Source organism: Mesoplodon bidens (genome assembly GCF_964165515.1).
Source record: "Mesoplodon bidens genome assembly, chromosome: 10".
Taxonomy (NCBI): domain Eukaryota; kingdom Metazoa; phylum Chordata; class Mammalia; order Artiodactyla; family Ziphiidae; genus Mesoplodon; species Mesoplodon bidens.
The window spans coordinates 20,913,181-20,934,474 of record NC_138172.1 but is presented as its reverse complement, the minus strand read 5'-3'; the positions used below and the strand labels follow the sequence as shown (position 1 = coordinate 20,934,474).

Genomic DNA, 21,294 nt, shown 5'->3' with positions numbered 1-21,294 from the left:
AGCATGTGCAGTAATCAAGCTCCAGTTCCAAAAATGCCTGTGCATGGATGCAAGGCAGCTGGAGGTGTGTGATGAGCTGTTGCCAGAGATCCCCCCAGTTGAGAAGGGGCACAAGCTGTCCCACAACCCTCCTGGATTCTGTGGCTCTTTTAAGTGTTAGAAATTCACCGGTATGTGAAATTACCTCAGGTTTCACGTTCTCTGTAATGCGCAGCCACTGCAAGCCTCCACTGGTACCTGTGCTCGGGAGGGCTAAGTAAGCATCCCAAGGTGTCACCTGGCTGCCGGGTTGGATTTCTGGTGGTGCCTGTGTCCTTGCGAAGCCCCCGTTGCAGGGTGAGGCAGCATTTTTGTCCTGCAGGTACAGTAGGTACTGGATTAAACAGGTCTGCTGTTTCAGACAGACACCAGGCACCGTTGTAGCACGAGCTGTGTTTGGATTGGAGTTTCCAGGGCCTTATCAGGAGCCACCCCTAGTGACACAGCCAGTGCCAGAACTAACTTTGACTTTCACTCTTCACCAAGGGCTTGCAGAGCACCTTAAAGGAAAAAAGATGGAGGCGCTTAGAGTTCAGATGTTCATGCCTTGTTCCTTTGAAAGCTTATATCTGTAAGTGAAGTTTTATTCTGGAAATAATCCTGGGACCACTTGACAGGAGTTTTGTTTTTTGTTTTCTGTTTTTGTTTTTTTTTTTGTTTTTTGAGGGGAGGACAGAGAAAGGGGAGGTTCTATTCGGAGTTAAAAATACTGGAACTGTTACTCTGTGACTGTGGCTTTAATCGGCTTCAGCTGTAACCTCTAGTAGGTGGCTATGACAAGGATAACGGCTAATTTGTGGGGGGAGGCGGGATTGAAATGCTAGCCCATTAGCTCTGCCTTCTCTTTGGAAATGGAATGTTGGTCTTAAATTAATCATGCCAAAAATGACTGCTTGAAAAATCTGAGTGAGAACAGAGCTTGATTTATGATTACTAGGTAGACTGCAGCCCAGCTTTGTGATGAATAAAAAAGGGTTTTCTTCGGGAAAACGAGCGTGCTTAGTGACATTGGTCAAAATTGCCCCATTGCAAACACTTTGGATATTTTGCTTTCTCCCCCCCCCCCGCCCCCCCTCGCAACTGTGGAGTAGTAACAGTTGCATTAATAAACATCTCGTTTGCATTTCTGCATATTGATTTTTTTTTTTTTCTCTTTGAGAGGAAAACAAAACATCCAAAATCAGAATCATCTGTCTGGCATAGAAATGTAGAACAAGCTTGAAATTGGCACTTTCAAAGAAATACTAAAATGGAGAAATGCTAAATGGATCATAGCTCTCCCCTCCCACTCCCCCATTTCCTTTAACATTTACTTTCAGTGTTAGGTGATAAGATTTGAAAACAATACTAAAAGCTGTGTCCCTAAGTGAATAAGCATTCAAGCAAATCAACTTAAGCAAAAGCCACCTCTGGAGCTTAATAATTATTTACTGAACGTTCCTGGGTCATGAGAGAGGTTCTGATTAAGTCAGAAAAGCATTATGTTCAGCAGCTTGTGAAGGTGTGTTTAAAGACGGCAAGAATAATGGAAAAATACTCAATGTAGTAGAACTATTTTGAGAATTTGATTCTGAAAGAAATAAAATTCCCATAAATGTAATTGTGGTAAAAGTTCCTAATGTTCAGTAGGGAAATCTTTAAAAGGTTTTACAGTAGCTTTAAAAATTATTTTTAATTTGCTATTTTTGCTGTATTGTTTGCTTTTATAGATGTTTTTCATTGTATGTCCTTAAAACAGTTTAATTACTCATTTATCTAAAATGATAGAACATTTTATGAACAGAGTATACATAATTGTATATTTAAAATGTCATCCTGTTAGAAATGTTATAATTTTCTGCTTTGTAAATCAGATACTAGTTAGGGAGATGATGGCTATTCTTTGTGATTCATACCCCACAAAAATGTCCCCTATAACTTACTAATTTTTGAAATATTATTTTTAAGCAAGTTAATGGATATCATGATTGGATAAAACATGCCATTCAGCTTAAGAACAGTAGTGGTGTCATCCTTGAATTTACACCCAAATTAATTCTTAATTTCAACTACTTTTGCTTAATTGATTTTGAATTTTTTTTTTCTAGTTAACTAAAATACTGGCCGCAGGAACATGCTTCCTTTATGAACCCACAGAATGAAATTCTTAGCACACATCTTTGACAAAACTTGTTCACTGAGCTGTTGCCCATTAATTTCTTTGTGCCTGCTCTTTTGGGGAGGGCACACACTGTGAATTAATTGTTTCTTTTGTATTTTCCTCTAGGAAAGCAAAGAAACACCATAGCAGAAGGCAACATTGTAAGAGATTTGGCTTCCTAGAAAATAACTTGTCAGTTTTCACTAGTTTCAAGTTACTAGGAGCCTCAGAGGGTACCAATCCAGGAATTGAAGTACAGCACAGAAGAATCCATTGCCTATTACTTATTGTCTGCAGGGTGTGCTGGCCACTACTCTAAGAATCTTACTTGCATTAATACGTTCAGTTCTCATACTTGCTCTATGACAAAGGTACTTTTTCCTACCTCCATCTTGTAGATGACAAAATTAAGGTTTGGGCAGGTGAAAGATGCTGCCCATGCCATATAGCTGAGAAACGATAGAGCTGGGATTTCAACAGAGGTATTCTGGGCCCATGTCTGTGCCTTTCTCTGTTCCGTCCTATGGATTCTCATTTCAGATACTGAATGAATTGATGTTTCTTCCTCTGCCTTTTAATTGAGTGTGTTTCTCCGATGCTCAGATTTCTGGATTATCCAAACTATAACTCCTTTGAGCTTTTGAGTGGCTATGATTAGTCGAGTGCCACAGTATTTGTCTATCAAATGGATTTCCTTATATCCAATTCAGTGTTGATTATAAGGTGACTGTTTGGGGGAGATGAAAACTCTACTAAATATATACAATGATTATATGACCTATTCTGACTTGAGAACTCTTAAAATGTGGAAGGAAAGTTTGTCTTAGAACTAAGGTAATACAGTAGGTCTCTAGAACTGAGCTTTTTGGGAAAAATGTGTTCTCTGCCACTGGATGACTCAAGCAAATGGTTCGACTAAAAGTCTTCCAACACTAAGGTTTTAGTGTTATCTGATTTTAGGAGGTGGGGTATCTGTTAGAATAGAGACACCAAATTTACTCTTTGGATAGATACTTATTTCATCCTACTATATGCTAAGTATTCTTTTAGGTGCTGGGGAATTTATATGTGAATAAAACAAAAATCTCTGCCCTCATAGTGCTGGCTCTATCTGGTCATGAAGGGCCAGGAACATGCCAGCTCTGTCCTTAAGTCTGGTTCTCATCCTCGTGGTCCAAAGTGGCTGCTAGTCCTGCAGCCATTACAGCTAAATTCAAGGAGACATGATGGCAAAGATGGGTTTCTCTTTAGGGAGAATTTTTGGACGTACCACATGACCTTTCTGCTTAAGTCTCATTGGCAAAACTTAGGCATGAAGCCAACCTAGCTCCTGGAAAGCTGGGAAATGTTGTGAGTGGCAGTGTACCAGCCTAAACAAGGAGAAAATAGAATGGATACTAGATTGTTTGAGTTGTAGCTCTTAGGCTGAAACATTGATTTTTTTTTTCTTTTTTGGAATAACTTATTTTCTAAAATGCCACAAAAATGAGCTATGGTATAACAGAGCACATCCAACTGACTTAAACAGAAATGGAGATTGAGAGTCCCTTGTAAATCAATATCCTATGTCTAGGGTTATCAAGGCTTCAGGGTTATCAAACCATCAAGGATGGTTTGATCCAGATGCTCTGTGTCATCTAAACACTGGCTCCTTCTTCATTCTTCCTTCTTAGGCTTCTGTTCCCTCTTTCAACTCACTTCACTGTTTCGTTTAGTTTGGCTTTCTTTTCACATAGGTCCAGGAAGTTCCAGATTTATATCCTAGCATCTTTCCAAACATTAGTATACATAGAGGTCTTTTACCCCACTATTTCTAGTCAGTATTTCTGTTTCTACTCAGCATAGGGCTGACTGTTATTGGACCATTTTAGAGCACAAGCACATTCGATGGGTATGCTGATTGGTCCAACTTACGCTGTGTTTCTATGTCTGGAGTTGGCAGCATCGCCCTAACCTACCTTGTGAACGGAAAGTGAGGAGACTGATTTTTCAAGGTGAAATCAGGGTACTTTGCCAAAGAAGTGGGACAGGATGCTGGGCAGGCATAAGTAACATGTGACCACCATAAATCATTACCACTATTTGTAAGGCTGGCTTTTAAACCATGACAGGTGCACACATTCACTGCTCCTGAGATCACAATTGGTACTTTTGTCTTGATTTCCACACAGTATTGCAGACTTTGCGTCTTGGTTGATATGTTCTAGACATGCAGTAATTGTTAAGCGATTAAGGCTTCTGAATCTTCTCTGACCTGTTGTGACGTTGTCTAGACAAGTGGACAGAGCATGCCCTGTGACTGGGGCAATTATTTGAGTAGAGATAGAAGGCTTTTCTGTCTTTAAGAAGATCCTTCCAATTACTTACACACTCATGTCTGAATTCTGTCATTAGATTGTCATAGTTTTGGATAAAAAGTTCCTTCTTTTAAAATACTCTAAGTGGGATGTCTTGTCATGCCATATCAATTACTTACACCTTATAGGCGAAATTTTCAGAGCCTTTTAAAGCATGGCGTCTAGATATGAATGAGATTCCATAGTCAGACAGTGTAAACAAGAATTCTAGAACATGGTCTAGTGAAAGGCAGCTTGATAGGAGAGACAAGAAGCGTGAGTGTGGGACCCTCAACTTTATCTGCTTTATAGCTTTTTGATAGTAGGCTGACGGAAATAATTTCTTCGAGGGGAATTGAGAGTTAGGAGCATGGAAACCCGTGGTGGCATCTGTGGGAAATGGAGGACAGTCATGGCCTTAAAATGAGGAAATGGCACCCTCATATCCTTGTTGGAAAATATCTTTTAGTAAGAGAGTCTCCTTGGTTGGAGTGTATAGAAGTGAGAAACTCTCTTTGGGAGGGGTGAAAATAATCAACTTAAAAAAAATCTGATGAGGAACGTTGCCTAGAAGAACATTGGTCTAATATTACAGAGGTCTCAAACATTTTTGGTCATCCCTCCTAGTTAAAGTAAGGTTTTTTTCAAGCAGACTCTCTCAACGTGTTTTTATTTTACTTATAAATTTTATACATGTGCCACTATACTAATACTATATTATAATATACAACATGTACAAAAATAGAAAATAGAAATGATGGATAAGTTTTATATAAATTTTAATCTTTTCTTCCTGCACTCCAGGGTATCATTTTTCTGTACCCTCTTTTGAATATTGATATATTGGGAATCTCATTATGTTTCTTTTTGGTTTTGATATAATCAGTTATTGAAATTACTCTTACTGGCATCTGTCAAAGGTCCAGCTTAAAGAATACTAATCCTGAGTAGATACGGAGAGACTACGATGTTTTTAAACTAATTGGGGTCCAGGTGTTGAAAAGTAAGAGTTTTAGCTTTTTAACTTGCGTATGATTGCTGCTTCTTGCTTTTAGAATGCTTTCCTCCTTTTGTACCATGGAGAGTAAAGAGCTCCAGAGGACAGGTGTTCTGTCCTCTCTGGACACCATGCTACCCTCGCGTCTAGCAGAACCCGGCCCTCGGAAATGCTTTGCCAAAGCATTCAAATATTCGTTGAAGGAAAGAAGAGGAGGAAGACAAGCTGCACTTTGCAAGTCTTTTTATTTCCTCCATGCCAGAAACATGTGGTTTTTATCGTCTGAGCTGGTAATGTTACCAGAAAAAGCTGGATGTTTGGCATGTTTTCATGTTTTTTTCTTGACCACTAAAACCAAGGTTGGTGATGCCTGAAGTCCACAAGATCTCAATTTTTGAAGCCAAACTGTGAAATCTGGTACTTTCATGTTTACATGAGTTATACTCTCAGTTATTTTAAGTGAGATATATATTTATCACATATATCATATATACCATATATCAGACATACCATATATTTCATATATATATCATGTAGACAAGTAACAATGTATTTTCTTATTGGTACTTGCGTCCACCATTCACGATGAAGAAGTCATCTTTACGCTTACAAAGCGATGACTTTGGAAGGAACGGAAAGGTTAAGATGATGGAAGTGCTGATCATTCTAAAATGTTAGATACCCAGACTGCCATTTAAAAAGATATGTCCATTTACTGACTCTTATTTCGGTGATTTATGCACTTGGACTTACTTTCTAAAGACTCTTAAAATTTTCTTTTTGCTGACAGAACAACATTTTTGTAGATTCAACCTGTGGATTTTTTCCTTATGATAGAGTAGTTGTGTTGTAACCATGACGATCCATTGGCAGTATCTGCACAAATGTTTTTGTCTGTTTGATTTTATAGCCTGTTTGGTAGGAGTAAGTAGTCCTTCCCATTTCATTCCGTTCAACATGTTGGGTTCAGTATCAGAAGGACTCTTCAGAGCTCTTGTGAGGGTTACTGGAGGTTGGGAATGGAATGTGCATTTCCTCAGACATGGAAGAAAGTGTTCTGGTGTAAGAATCAAAGATGTGTGTTCATGTCCCAGCTCTTCTACTAAACAAATGGGTAATCTTAGGTGTTCTAGTTTCTAAACATGGCATCCGAATCAGGAGCAGAGGTTTTGTAGACACATTGATTCCTAGGCCTTAGCTAACCTGAAGTCAGAATTTCTAGGGATAGAGCCTGGGCATTTTGCCTTTAGACAGCGGATATTGTGGCAGCCAGTCTTTTGCATTTGGAAACCCTGGTAGCTTAACCTGTTCTCGGTATAGCTTTCTTACCTGTGCATGAGGTTAATTATCATGCCTTCCTGCATCTCCACTGTGTATGTGAACATTAGCCATTGTGCTTTCCTGGACATAATTACATTGTATCCAGTACAGGCAAATGCTAGGCTTTGAGCTCTATCACCTGAATGATTATAAAGAAGATTAGTTTTTCCTGGAGAAAAATGCTAGGATTTTTACTTTATATCTGGCGAGAGAACTGCAGGGTAAATTATCTTCCCTCCACTCCTGCAAAACTTTGTCAGATTCTCTGAATTAAATAGGGATTGTCTAAACCTTAAAAGGCAGATCTGCTATGGTCCAAACTTGCATATAGGCTTATGAAAATTCACTTCCTTGCATCAAAAAAGAAGTAGCATGTTCATGGTTTCATATTTTTTTACTACTAATTTTTGAGCTCTGTTCCAGTTTATGTGACCTATGTTCTGGTTATTGTGCTAAGCTTTTTACATCTATTACAAATTTTAATCCTCCTAACAATGCTGAGAGGCAGATATATTAAACAGTCTATAAATAAGGAAAACCGAAGCTCAAAGAGATTGACTGACTTGGCCATGGCCACAGGTTAGTAAGTGTCAGGGCTGTACTCTGCCTGAGGAATTGAAGAGAGGAAATGCAGGGGAAAGTGTATCAGCTCCTTCCGCCTGAAAGGTAAGTTTCAACTGACAACCAGATTCATGTCTTGGATGACGATGATATGGAGACCAAAGACTGATTCCTAAAGTCTGGTGAGGGGGTATTGGCATCACTGTTAAACGTGAAGGGTGGTCAGGCAGGTGTTGTTTGGCTGGCAAGGTATTGGATTTCATGGAATTTCTGATACATTTAAGTGGTTGATCAAGGCAGTGGAATTAACTCTGAATTTGGGAACATACCAGATAATTCAGAGCACATGTCCACATACCTCTGTCATCACAGAGAAGAGGCAGACGTTGAAGGTTAAAAATGTAAATTCAGCCATCGAGGTAGGAACTTGAGTCACATTTATGGCTATTTATGTAAGTGTCCATATTCTAGCCACTGTGTTGAGCACTTTAACTTAGCTCACTCGATCACTGCTGTACATTTAGGGGGTGGGTTTTGGAGAGGCTCAGAGAGGTTGAGTGGCTCGTTAAAGAACAGATTGCTCAGCAGTGACTGAGCTAGAACTTGTGTCCAGTTGATGGCCGTCCTCCTTGAGTTACCACTGAGCATTTCCCACTTGTCAGGGAGGTTGCATGTCTGACTTCAGTGATTCGGGTAAGTGCCAGTAAAGGCATTTGTCTCCCCTTCAGTTGGCTTTCAAAGGGTGATTTCTTGTGGTGAGATGTATACCTTCCCATGTGGAACTAGGTAAGAGCCAGATAATCTACATAATTGACTTAATTTTAAGGCATCGTAGAAAAATTATATGACCCTGGCTTTAAACTCTATGAGATTAGAAACCAGGTGTTCCCAGCACCTGGCACAGAGGAAACACTCAATAACTATTTGTTGAATAAATGACCTTTACATAATCTGATTAAAAGGAATCAGACTGATGGAATTAGGATTATCTAATGCAGATTGGGCCCTGGATGAGTTCAGTTAGCTTTAAAATTAAATACATTGAGACAACTCGGTCTTGCTTATTAGTAGTAGTTTAAGCATCAGGTCCTCATTTTAAAAATAAGCTTTTGGCCACCTGTAATATTGTCACATAAACCTCGACTTTGAGTTTAAAACATTATGCTCATTTGACCTGCTAACATTTTGAAGTGTAGGCATCTTCATTTTTGTCAGCAAGGTGATAATTGCCCATTCAATTATTTCTAAGAGAAAGCGATGTTTAAAAGACCGAGAGTAAGGCTGAGGATCTGAGAGTCATCTTTAACATGGAAATATCCCGCAGGGAGTGTGTGTAGTGAAGTGACTACTTTTTCCTTTTTTTGAGAAGATTTATTAAAATGTCAATTAGCTGAGCCCTGCTAGATTTTCTTTTGTGGAGTTTTAATTTATTTATAGGGGTCTACCATATAAATATGTATTTTTTTTCCTGATAGGCTATTTCAGTAAGTGCTTTAAATGATACTGTTGTTGACTTTAAAGTCTGCAGCCTTAGTGTGGTTGATAACTAGTAATTTTAACTTAAGATGTCGCAAGAATGCTTTACTGTTAATTGAAAGGATTTTCCCCCCTGTATCACAGCCAATGGCTTGTCTTGAGCAGCTAATTAGTGCGATTTTTCCACAGCTGCATTTGCTAAGGCACAAAGGTTTGCTCCTGATTTTATCAAAAGGATCAGTCTCTCTGGGAATGTTTTAACCTGACAGGCTTTGAATAGTAAGACCATCTATTTATTTATTTATTTATTTTTAAATAGCCTTCTTCTCTGGGTTTAGGAAAGTACGTTTGAGCTCTGAACACATACTCACAAGTGGGAAAATGCATTTTCTTTTGATGTCCCTTTAGCAGAAACTTACCAGGTGAATGGATTATTTTTGAGGAATGGCTAGGTATTTTTATGGTGTGGATGAATGTATGTTATAAAAATAATACAGAGTATTTACATTGTTCAGTCTTTGTACATCTGTAGGAAACTATAAAGGAAAGGGGGATTAAGTCTTCTGGATTCTGAAGACTTCCAAGAGAACCAGTGTGCTGGATTTAAGTCAGTACTTTCCCATCCTATTGTCAAAATACTGTCTGTGATGGATCCAGTGTCTTCTAGCCAGACGGTGGCTTTGATCACTCAAGTTATTTCTTCATGCTTGTAAATTAGTTCATGTTCCTCATGTTCTTAAATTAGTGGCATATATTCTGCCATTGAAAAAATATTATGGCTTTATTACGGTTTGCAGGGGAAAAAGTAAAGAGAAAGAGATTTACCTATAATTCCACTGCCACGGTGGCAACTATGATCATCTTGCTAGTCATGTGTGTATTTGTGTACATACACACTCTCTCCTTATTTTAAATTAGAATGTAAATCCACTTTTGATCCTACTTTTTAATTTACTCTTAGGACATGCATTTCTCACTTTGTAGTTGTGCGATTAAAAAAAGATATATTATCAAATCTATGTATCATAATTTACTTTTTTTTAAACCTATTTTATTCTTAAATCTTTTGAATGGTTTTATTTGTTTCCTCAACTTTACCGAGGTATAACTAACAAGATTATTTAAGGTGTATAATGCGATGATTTTTTACATGTATGCTTTGTGAAACACATTTATCACCTCACATGGTTACTATTTATTTTCTTTTTTGTGGTGAGAACACTTAAGATCTGCTCTTTTAGTAAATTTCAAGTGTACAATACAGAATTATTAATTACAGTCACCGTGCTGTGCACTAGATCCCCAGAACGTACTCATCTTATAACTAAAAGTTTGTATTCTTTGACCCACATCTCCCCTCATAATTTACATAATCATGTTCATATTAAGGGACAAATTTAGGTGGTTCACAATATTGTGCAATTTGTCAACAGCTTTGTAATGTCAGGTTTTCCACATTTTGAATTTTTTTCTTAGGAAAATTATCCATCGATGAAATTTCTGAATCAAATTGATAATACTGTTATTTTCTCTTTTTTTGATTAATTAATTTACTTTTGGCTGCCTTGGGTCTTCGTTGCTGCACGCGGGCTTTCTCTAGTTGTGGCTAGCGGGGGCTGCTCTTTGTTGCGGTGTGTGGGCTTTTCATTGTGGTGGCTTCTCTTGCTATGGAGCACAGGCTCTAGGCGTGCGGGTTTCAGTAGTTGTGGCACGTGGGCTCAGTAGTTGTGGCTCACGGGCTCTAGAGGGCAGGCTCAGTAGTTGTGGCTCACCAGCTTAGTTGCTCTGTGGCATGTGGGATCTTCCCCGGACTAGGGCTTGAACCCGTGTCCCCTGCGTTGGCAGGTGGATTCTTAACCACTGCGCCACCGGAGAAGCCCAATACTGTTGTTTTCTTAAAGGTTTGTGATAATGTATACAGGCAATGGCTCAGGGTAGCATTATCTTTGCACTTATTCTTGTAGTGAACATTTTTTTAAGTTGAATCCTACCTTGAATGCTTTCTTGCAGCTGGCTTTTCTAAGTTTATTATATTGTGTAGTTTTTATTCACAACCATAAATATATCTCTACACCATTTTTAGTGGCTATATATAGTATTATAATATATTAACTTATCACAGTTTATTGAACCAGTTTTCTGTGCTGAGTAATGAGTTAACTGCTAGTATAAGTTTTATTATGTAATTTTCTGGAACTATGTGAGGGTGCAATGCAAACATTTCTTCATCCTTTAGCATGTTTTTTTACCTGTAGAGTTTGAAGGTTCCTATCTTTAAGGAATTTATAAGGCTGGTCTGTGATTTAATGGCTTTATTTTGCCTTTGTTAGAAGATAAGGACAATATTGGGATTTATACTCAAGGAAGGAAGCTTAAAGGTGCAAATACTTCTTTTGGAGAGTAATTTTGGAGTGAATATTTTATCAAATGTTACTCTTTTTTCTGTTTCCAGTGCTAATTAAGATTTTATATTCTTTGCCCTAAATAGGGATTTTTTTAAAAAAGAAAATGATATTACTGGAAACAATTAAAATTTCTAGATAATAATAATTGCAACAGCAAACCTTTATTAAGGCAGTACTACATAGCACTCATTAAGGGATTTGTGTGCCTTATTTCATTCATTATTTTATTTAATCCTCACAGAATCCCTAAGAGGTAGGGCTTTAGCGTATAAATGATGCAAAAGACATTTAAAAAACATCTCCCATTTTAATAAATGGGTAATTAAAAAAATTATTGTTATTCCTCTTTTTTGGATATGGTAACTAAGGCAGAGAGGTTTAATTATGTGTTGATGTCGTAGAGCTGGCAAGATAAGCAATAGAAAACCATATTTAGGAAAATCAGGAAGTCCTTTCTTTTTGACTTACGACAAGGGTTTAAGCTTTTTAAATAATTTTGGGTAGTATAAGTACCAATACCATCAGAGGTAGGCCTCATGGGGAACTCACAAAGTGTGTGTAGGATAGGGCTTGCCAAGGCGAATCAGAAGAAAAGACAGTATAAAGAAAACCAGGGAAAGAAGAATTGGGTTGTCAAACTAGCTTGTCTTCTGCCCTCTTTCCTGAAGACTGGGGTCGAGTTCAGTGTTAACATTCTGGTCCAAATGCTTCTTTCATTAATAATTTTTACTTCCTGTATCATAGAAAAATTTCCCCATGACAAAGTTCACCTTTTCTTTAAACTATTCTGTGTTAGTAAACATTTTAGATATCTTCAAGGAATTTAGATAGCATGTAGGAGTAGTTATTTGGTTAGATCTGGCTATAAAAAAGGAAATCAAACAATTTATTTTTAAATGTGGAAATCTGGGTGCCATTAAGACGCCTCTCTTCTTGGCACTTCATATGGTGGCACTATATTTGGTGGTGATGAGTAGTATGCAGTATAAAATGTCAAAAAAATAAGTGTATGATAAAAATGCCTAGATGCAATCAAGCTGACTTGTTTTAATTCAACTACTAATGACTTAAATCCTGTCAGCTCTTGATTTTCAATTAGGTGGAATACTACTCTGCGATCTGATTATATTTACCCAGGCTCATTTCATAGTTTGGTGCAATTTAGGATACCCCAAAATGCAAATGAAGGGTTTCATTAGGGAACTAAATTTGTGTTTTTTGGTTTTCCCACAGCGGTTCCGAGGAGCATCCTGGGGCCTCCAAGCCTCCAATAAGCTCCTCCAGTATGACATCACGCATCTTGCTACGCCAGCAACTCATGCGTGAGCAGATGCAGGAACAGGAACGCAGGGAGCAGCAGCAGAAGCTGCAGGCGGCCCAGTTCATGCAACAGAGAGTGCCCGTGAGTCAGACGCCAGCCATAAACGTCAGTGTGCCCGCCACCCTCCCCTCTGCCACCCAGGTGCCAATGGAAGTCCTTAAGGTACGTGATTGTCACTCTTGTTGGTTGGGCCAAGCCTTCTTCCTCTTCAACATTTTCCATTTTCTAGGTGTTTTATTTATCTCATCGTGTATTTGGTTATATTGACCCATGTGAATCATATTCATAAATGTCAACTCCATTGATTTCTACATAGCTTTGTATTTCCAAAGAAGGATGCCAACTAACTGTAAATTTAATAGTAACCCTCACTAAATGGGGGAAGAGTGTTGATGTTTCATGAGAAATTACAAGGAGGAACAGATGTTTGTTATAATGTTATCTTCCCATCTTTCTTTGGGAAAGTTTCAAAATGTACATGTTATCTGAAATGAGCTTCTTCTAATAGCTTGTGTATATTTTTTCCCTAAATACGTTCCATGGCCATTCTTTAGTGTTCTTCTTTCTTGAATAAATAATCTTGGCTGTAGAATCTGATTCTTTTAGAAAGTCTCTTCAGATATAAAACAGTAGAAGCACTTTCTACGCTTTAATAACCAGACTGCATAATCCTTTAACTGAAGTGAGTTGTCTGTTTTGGGTCTCTTTGATTTCTTGCTAGAGTAGAAACTGCAGGAGCTTGTTAGCATCATTCTGTTGGGGACATATAGCTTCCTAATTACCACGGGAAATTGTAACGAGTCTAAGAATAGAATTCCATCTCACACACGGGTCCTGCACATCACATTGGGAGTTACTCCTTGTTTAAAGATAAACATTCCAAGATGTTAAAAAAAAAAAGAAATTAGGTTAGATTGAATTTTTCATTATCATTTCAACAGAGTGCTATTTAAAAAATTAAAATTTGAGAAAAAAAGCAAATTGAGCAATCTTACTAATGAAGAAAAATGTGTCTTAAGTCAAATTGGCAGTACATATTTTTATTATTTAAATTTAGAAAGATATAGCACATTATTTAGATGTTTGTTACGTCAAATGTTTGTTTTAAAAAGAGTATTGAAAAATAAAATAAAATAATAAAAACAAAAAAAAAGATAAACATTCCAACTCTTAAATGTGACTGATGCAAGTAAAGTTAAAAGAAAAGTAAGGGGACTTCCTTATTTTTTAATATTTTTAATCCCATCACCTAATTATTTCATTCGGAAGTGTCCCAAGTATTACTGTTCATTAAACAATGTGAACTTCACCAGCCGGTGATTGATTGTTGGGCATTGTATTCATTTCTGTGCTCAGAAAAAGGACATCTCCCACTTTTTAAAGTTTACTATGAAAGCAAATAGAGAGGATGCTGTGTTTTAATTGGGAAGCAGTCTATGATTCTTACCAGGAAGTAGGAAAGGGATTCTTTAAAAACAAATTTTAAGTCAGTTGTTTTCTTATTTGCAGAAACTCTTAAAACGTAGTGATGAAGTACTGAAACTCTTTCATAGAGAAACCAATTAAAATTCTGTTAGGGTGGAAAAGATCCAAATGGTTTAGCATAAAATTTTACTCTATTGTGATTGAAGTTCTGGATATTGCCACAATTAATGGGTATTTCATGCATAACCCTATCCTCCCTCCCCGCCAAGTAAAGGCAAGGTTTTCTCTTGGAAATAGATTTTACATTAAATCTTTCTGTTCTGCTTGGGTGAAAATTGACAGTCACTAGGTTTTTACAGATCTAAGATTTATTTAATATTTAAGTTGTCTGGTGTTCACAAGAATCATAATTGTTTTGCCTATACCTTAGATTGTTTAAAGTTGTATGAATTAAGTAATAATAAAATAAAATGTGGAGAAATATGTCTGTTTTACTTACTATAATAGTCTGTTTTTTTAACCTGAAGGACAAATTTTGGAAGAGATGACACGGACTTGTGTTAGTAGTGGTTTATGTCTAATTCAAAGGTAATTCTTGATATTATATTAAAATATATTAGCTGAAATCTATATTCCTATTAAGGCAGTTATATTCAGTGGAAGAGAAATTACCCAAATATGTTGAAAAATCATTTCCATATCATTTTAAAAAGGGACATCGTTTTAAAAAGTTTTTATTACCTAGAATATGTAATATCATGGAATGATTAAAATTTAAATCTATACTAATTGGTTTGAATAATATTCCTGTTTTTCCTTATATGTTACTATGTCCTGGTAACACTGGCCTTAGCTGCAACCCTCAATTTAGTTATGCCAGAAATATGTCCTAAGTTAAAGCATGAATAAATTGTTAGAACTGGGAGACCTAATCTAAATAAAAATGAACAAGTGGTAAATTTATATTTCATACTGAATTAGTTTAATCTCTGTTTAACTTGTGCATTTTTATACTTCATTTATATAAAGTAGTGAAGTGTGTCATATAAATGAAAAGAAAGAAGTGTAGGCATAGCAATGCAGATAGGTTTGGTAGCTATTTAGACAGATTTTAGTATCCTTAGGTAGGTGGAAGATCAAATAAAAATATATGATTTCATATAAGATGGCATTCTAAGAGATTCAAGTTACATTTTAAAGGAGAGTATCATAAATGATTACTTCAAATACTTCAAATACTTAGTACTTTATGAAAATACTTTGCATATTTTCAAAAGTTTTATGTATGAAAATATTATGAATTATTTATTACGGAAAGGTAAGTGAGAGAAATGTTTTTTTCTTTTCTCTTTTATAGTTTTTAAATCATAAGCATATTATTATGAAGTAAATGGTTAATAGAAAAACAGCTAATTTGCTTAATCTTGGCCCATTTTTCTATGAATATACATTTTCAAGGCATAACACTGAATGTACTAATTTATATATAATGATACAGATTATTTAGAATAAATATCCTTTCTAATAGTATACTCTGAGTAAATTCATCATTTAATTTTTAAAGATTTAAATTGCTGAAATAGAACATACCTGCTTCTCAGTGGAGGTAACTGTGTACAGTCAGACATGCTAGCGTGTGCAGACCTCTCCTTCTCCCACTGGTTTGCAAGAACTTGATAGAAAATCACACACACAAACTCACGTTACCAACATTTTGCTGCCAGTGGGTTGAATGACTGATTTTGAAAAGCTAAATTAGTATTTTCTGGTTAATCCCTTTTCTTTTGTAGAGTTATGCTTAAAATATGAAGCTTTATAAAACATGTTTTAAATTGTTGACAGCTTCTAGTAAATTTAGGACTAATCTTTGGAATTCATAGGGATTGGAAATTCGCATTACTTATTCCTCACATGGTCGTCGTTCAGCCTATAAATTCATGAAGCTTTGCAGGATTAGCCTCTGGTTTCTACATTGATTTAATTAATTTATGGCTTTATTCATACTATTGATTTTTATGTTAGGCGATATGGAATGATTAATCGTATTGCTATGTATTTACATATTGGAGATATCCTTTAGGTTTCTTAATAACAGCCCTATTCAATTGGGCATTGTAATTTAAGGATGCTTCTTTGTCGTCAATGAACCAGTTCCTGGAGTGCATAATGCATTTTCCACAGTAGTGAACAGACTCTGTATGTCAAACTGCAAATGAACAAAGTATGTCATTAAGAACCATTAATGGAAGCGGTTTCTTCCACAGGTGGGTTTTTGACTTGCAAGCCTGAGGTTTGAAATTTGATCTATAGCTTCTTTCAGACAAAAACAGAGGAACCAGGGAAAGGCCTTGTGGACACCTGTGAGGTCTCGTGGCTGAAGAAGCACCACATAGTAACCACTGCATTTTTGTCCGCACAGCCATCAAGCACGCATTTTCACTGTCTCATCTCTGTAGCTCTGATTGAATATAGAAACACCTGGTTGCTCTAATCTTGGACTGGCAGGTTCATCAGAATTCCTCCCCCTGCATGGACTCTGACAGTGTATACCTTGAAAACCTTAGTGTATAGTTTGAAAACATTTCTCTGTTTAGAAATATATGGGAAATTGCAAAGGATTTCCCTCTCTACTTCCCTTCCTTCCTTTCTTCGCCTTGGAATTGAAAAATTTAAAGGCAAGGTGTTTTCTCTGGAGTAAATTGTATATTGAATTTTTCTTTCTCCTGAGGAGAAAGCTTAGATGAATTTAAAAGAAAAAATTATGTAATTTTGGTAATTTTAGGATATTTTCTTTTAAGTAGTTTGAAGGAATTTATTTTTAAATTTTTCCTTTTTTCCAAATCATCTCAGGTAATCCAAGGAATTAGGCAGATGACTGCAGAGTGAGAAAGGATGCTTGCTGTTCATCAGATACCGAAACACATTTTGCCAGGGCCCTCTATATTGTAAACTAAACTTATGTTGGCATTTATTGGGTGGTTGTCTCATGGTGTGGCATCCCATTTAGATGGTGATTCTAACAAGTCAGGATGGTTGGATATCCTGTTTTCTTGTCACCATGTCCGACAACCAACATTCCATGAGATTTCACTGATGAGGGAAAGGGTGGGTGATTGAATTGCTGGCCTTTCTCTGTAATTTATGAAATCTACCTGATGTTGAATTGTCAAGGTGTGGGTTATGCTTTAGGTATAATACAGAAATAGGAAGAAGGTGTGTGGAGTTACAGGTCAGTTGGTGGGTTACAAATTAGAAGAAGGGATGGCTCCCACACCCCATTATGCATTTGATTTTCTTCCAGGTTTAGTCAGGAATACAGAACCTTGATAGCATCACATTGGCCAAAAGAAGCAAGAACAGATGCAGCATGTCTCAGATCGGCTTGCCTTGGTCCCCTTAGTTAGGGAACCTTGCTGGAGGTGCTGACCCCATAAGAAAGGACATCTGAGTAGTCTTCTAATCTCATAGGCCATGGGCCATCATATATTTCTGTTACCAGTCAGTGTGATTTACACAAACATTCAGTGAGCTTTGATTTCAGGATTGTTTATAAACTTCAGTGTCCTTTTGTTTTTGAATCAAACACGGTGTTTACAAGGGCTCATCTTCTCTTGGGGACAAAGGGATTCAGTCTCCATGTTCCACAAACATCTTTTCATCTTCCTAGAGACCTTGTTTCCCTATAGGGTCTTTGAATCTCTCGGTCGTATTACTTTGATGTGTTCAGTGTCACATATAAGGTAATTTTCTTTCCCTTTAAAACTTATTTTTATTGGAACTCCACTCAATACTCTGTAATGACCTATATGGGAAAAGAATCTAAAAAAGAGTGGATATATGTATAACTGATTCACTTTGCTGTACACCTGAAGCTAACACATTGTAAATCATCTATACTCCAATTAACAAAATAAAATAAAAATTATAGACAATGCTTGTTAACTTGGGACCGATTTAAGCAGTGTGGAAGGAGAATCCAGCAGGACACTCTTCCTCCCTTCCTCTGCCTCTTCCCTTTCTTGAGCTCCTAAGAGGGAAGCTGCTGTTAACAGTTTAGGGTGCTGCCTTCCTGACTTCTGCTGCTTTCCAACTTACAGTTCCCTTTTGTGGGAGCGAGGTCTGAACAAATGTATTAGGCAGTTTAGATCAGGTAGACGTAAACCCTATCTTTCTTTGTTCACCTTTTCCGATGCCATGAAAGAAGTAGTTTCTTCTCTTTCTGGGTTGTCTGTACTTCTGAGAATATTGCCTTAAACTCCCTGCTCCTTAGGCAGAATGGAAACTTCTTACCCTGTGTATTGGAAACACTTAGATCATTCTGGTGGTATAAGTGTGCGCCAGTTTGCCTGGGCAGCAACCGGTGGCCCATTTGCTTCCCATGCAAATGGGAATGCATACCTCCGTGGGTAAGGGGTTAGTCATCTCAGGGCTGTCCCAAGAAAATACTCCGTAGAGTTGTCTTACATTGGTGAAATCTAACTCTAACTTAACCCAGGCTAAGTAGGGCACGCATCTCAGTAAATGTGCATTGATTAGTTTCAGACGTCTTTTTCTTCCAGCACTGCTTTTAGTAACTAGGAACTAGTAATGAAATGCTGGCTGAAGAAAGTCATCTTTGCTTAGATTTTTAGGCCTGGTCCACTTGAGAGAGCAGCCCTGTGGGGAGCAACTATCTAAAACAAAATAGCCAACCTTGGGCTTCCCTGGTGGCACAGTGGTTGAGAGTCCGCCTGCCGATGCAGGAGACGTGGGTTCATGCCCCGGTCCGGGAAGATCCCACATGCCGCGGAGCGGCTGGGCCCGTGAGCCATGGCCGCTGAGCCTGCGCGTCCGGAGGCTGTGCTCCGCAACGGGAGAGGCCACAACAGTGAGAGGCCTGCGTACCGCAAAAAAAAAAAAAAAGTCAGCCTTGACATAGCTAAGCCTATGAATTAATTCCACTTTTCTGGAAACATTGAAACATCAGCTGTAATTCCATGTTCACTTGTTAATATTGGCACACAAACTGGAAATGATTTCTCCCACTATGAGCACATGGCCATTTTTATGTGGCCAAGGGGTACCATAGAATCGAGGTGGTGTGATCTCCTCAGGTAGTGGATTGGGTCCGCTGTTGTCAGTGGACACCTGAGCCATGCAGGTTTAGGAGGGTCACCTTCTCTTTAGGGACGAGGATCTTTATTATCTTCTCAAAGAGCTACTTTGCCATCACTGAAGTCACCTTGTGGGTTTACATGAGGAGCAGCTGCTCACCTTCTCTTTTTCTGTTGTTAAAAGAAGCCATACTGATAGGCGCAGTCTCTTCTCATTTACACAGTTCTCATAATCCTATAACTGGAGGTCAGGGTAGCATCTCAAGGAGAGTACTAAGGTCTGAGGCCTAGGAGTGAGGACTGAAAATTGGAGTGAGCCTGTTTTTATCTGGCTTTAAATGGTAATTTCTTTCTAGTGTGATGAAAAGAACATCACATTGAAGAATATGTGTGACCCATAGCACATGCGGTCTTAACAGGGGTTATTGTCCCCCAGGGGTGCAAAAATTGGCTCTTGAAGGCCAAAAAAATGTAAGATGTAATGGTTTCTGATCCTCTAAAGGGCCATATTACATAAGCAGATATACAGTATATGTACCTGTTACAATTTCCTGTGGTTGGGGATGAGGGGAGAGGTAGTTAGGGGAAAAAAAAAAAGGTCTAAGGAGGCTGCTTAGGGGAGGTGATGATGGAAAAATAAAGACTTGAGAAACATTCCTGTTTCTATGCTGAATCTTTAACTCCTCTCTTTGTGTTGTGTTTAGAGAACACTTAGGCTCTTATAGATGTGCCACCTGCCTTCCAGCTAGTCTGTACCTCCTAGAGAACTGTTAGAATAGTAGTCATGGTTGGCATGTCCAGCACTGGGCAGTTATTACTAATGTCCCCATTTCACAGATGTGGAAACTGAGGCGAAGGGGTCCAGTAGCTCATTGGAAGTCGATGAAGCAAATGGTACAGTCAGGATTTGAACTCACTCAGTTGGACTCCGTGGCCCCAATTTCATAACCATTGGTGGTAGTTCCTCTCCTAGAGTGAATGACCTGAGAAACTTTAGGAGGCAGAAGTAGCAGTGTTTAGTTTCTCAACTGACATGGTAACCTGGGACCTGTAGCAAATGTTTATTACAGATCTTCAGGCCATAGCTTAAAATTTTTATAGGAATTACTGGTATGACTGTGGTACTACCTAAAGCAACTTTGAGGAGGACAGGTGATGACTGCACAGACATTAATTACTGGCTGTGTTAGGTTGTAAGCTGAACCCTTCATATCTTTTGTTTTATGTATCCCTCTAGAAGCCCTGTGAGATAAGTACAATAAGCCTGATCTTCCGCAGGAAGATGCATAGAGAGAGATAAGTCACTGAAGTCACACAGTTAGACTCCTCAGCCTACTTTATTTACTTATAACCACATACCCTGCTTCCTCTATGTTTTCTACATAGCTCAAAGATAGCCTCTAAACATTTCTAAAAAAATCACCAGTAACAGACTATGGTAGAGCAAAGTGGGAGGTCGAAGAGAAACTACAGAGGAGTCTCACAGGCTTAATGGAAGGATACTTGATCTTAAGCATTTGAAATTAGTAAGGGGCCATCCATATTGAATAATTAAAGTGTATCCCTGAGTCTCCACGATATGCCAGATGGAAGACCTGGATGCGTTCTTGCTGTATAAAAAGACCGCCTAGCCACATTGACCACTATGGTAATTTATGGTTTAGTTATAGTCATCATTATTGGTCAAAAAGCACTACAGTGAGTTTCTGTAACAACATCCAAAAATCATAACTCAAGATGACTTATGTTCTAGAAATCCTATTGGCCCAGGCTATTACAATTCATATGCCTTATAGTTCTATACATTTCAATAATACATTTGCATTGTTGTAAATGATTTTTAAAATACTCAATTTGGTAGACTTAGCACATGTTTTTTAATATGAATTTTCTCCTGAGATTATGGTTGCGTTAGAGTTTTTCTTGCCCTGCCCCACTGTAGTATGTATTATAACTTTTGCTGTATTTTAGCACTTAAAGCTGGAACTTTATTAGTTCTGGTTCTTTTTTCTGTTTGCTTCTAAGTTAATAATGTCAGCTGTCATAAATCTAATATTAATGTATGAAAAGGTCATGAATCTTCTTCACAATGTTACCTACACAATCCCAACAATTAAAAGAAGGACTTAGATTTGAAAGACCACCTTCTGTAGGTATGCTCTTGAACAATAGAGATTGTGG

At 37.7% G+C, this 21,294-nt stretch overlaps 1 protein-coding gene across 8 annotated transcripts in view; it reads left to right on the top strand.

The window, feature by feature from the left end:
• The window catches only part of MITF (melanocyte inducing transcription factor), a 227,160-nt gene that overhangs the window by 125,532 nt on the left and 80,334 nt on the right, over nt 1-21,294 (top strand). For 6 of the 8 annotated variants that reach the window (XM_081246300.1, XM_081246299.1, XM_081246298.1 and 3 more), the window contains exon 2: nt 12,508-12,757. In XM_081246300.1, the coding sequence (XP_081102426.1) occupies nt 12,508-12,757 (250 nt within the window). Of the gene's footprint in view, nt 1-451; nt 611-12,507; nt 12,758-21,294 lie in introns of those variants that run through there. The other 2 variants (XM_081246303.1, XM_081246302.1) reach the window with 2 other exon arrangements.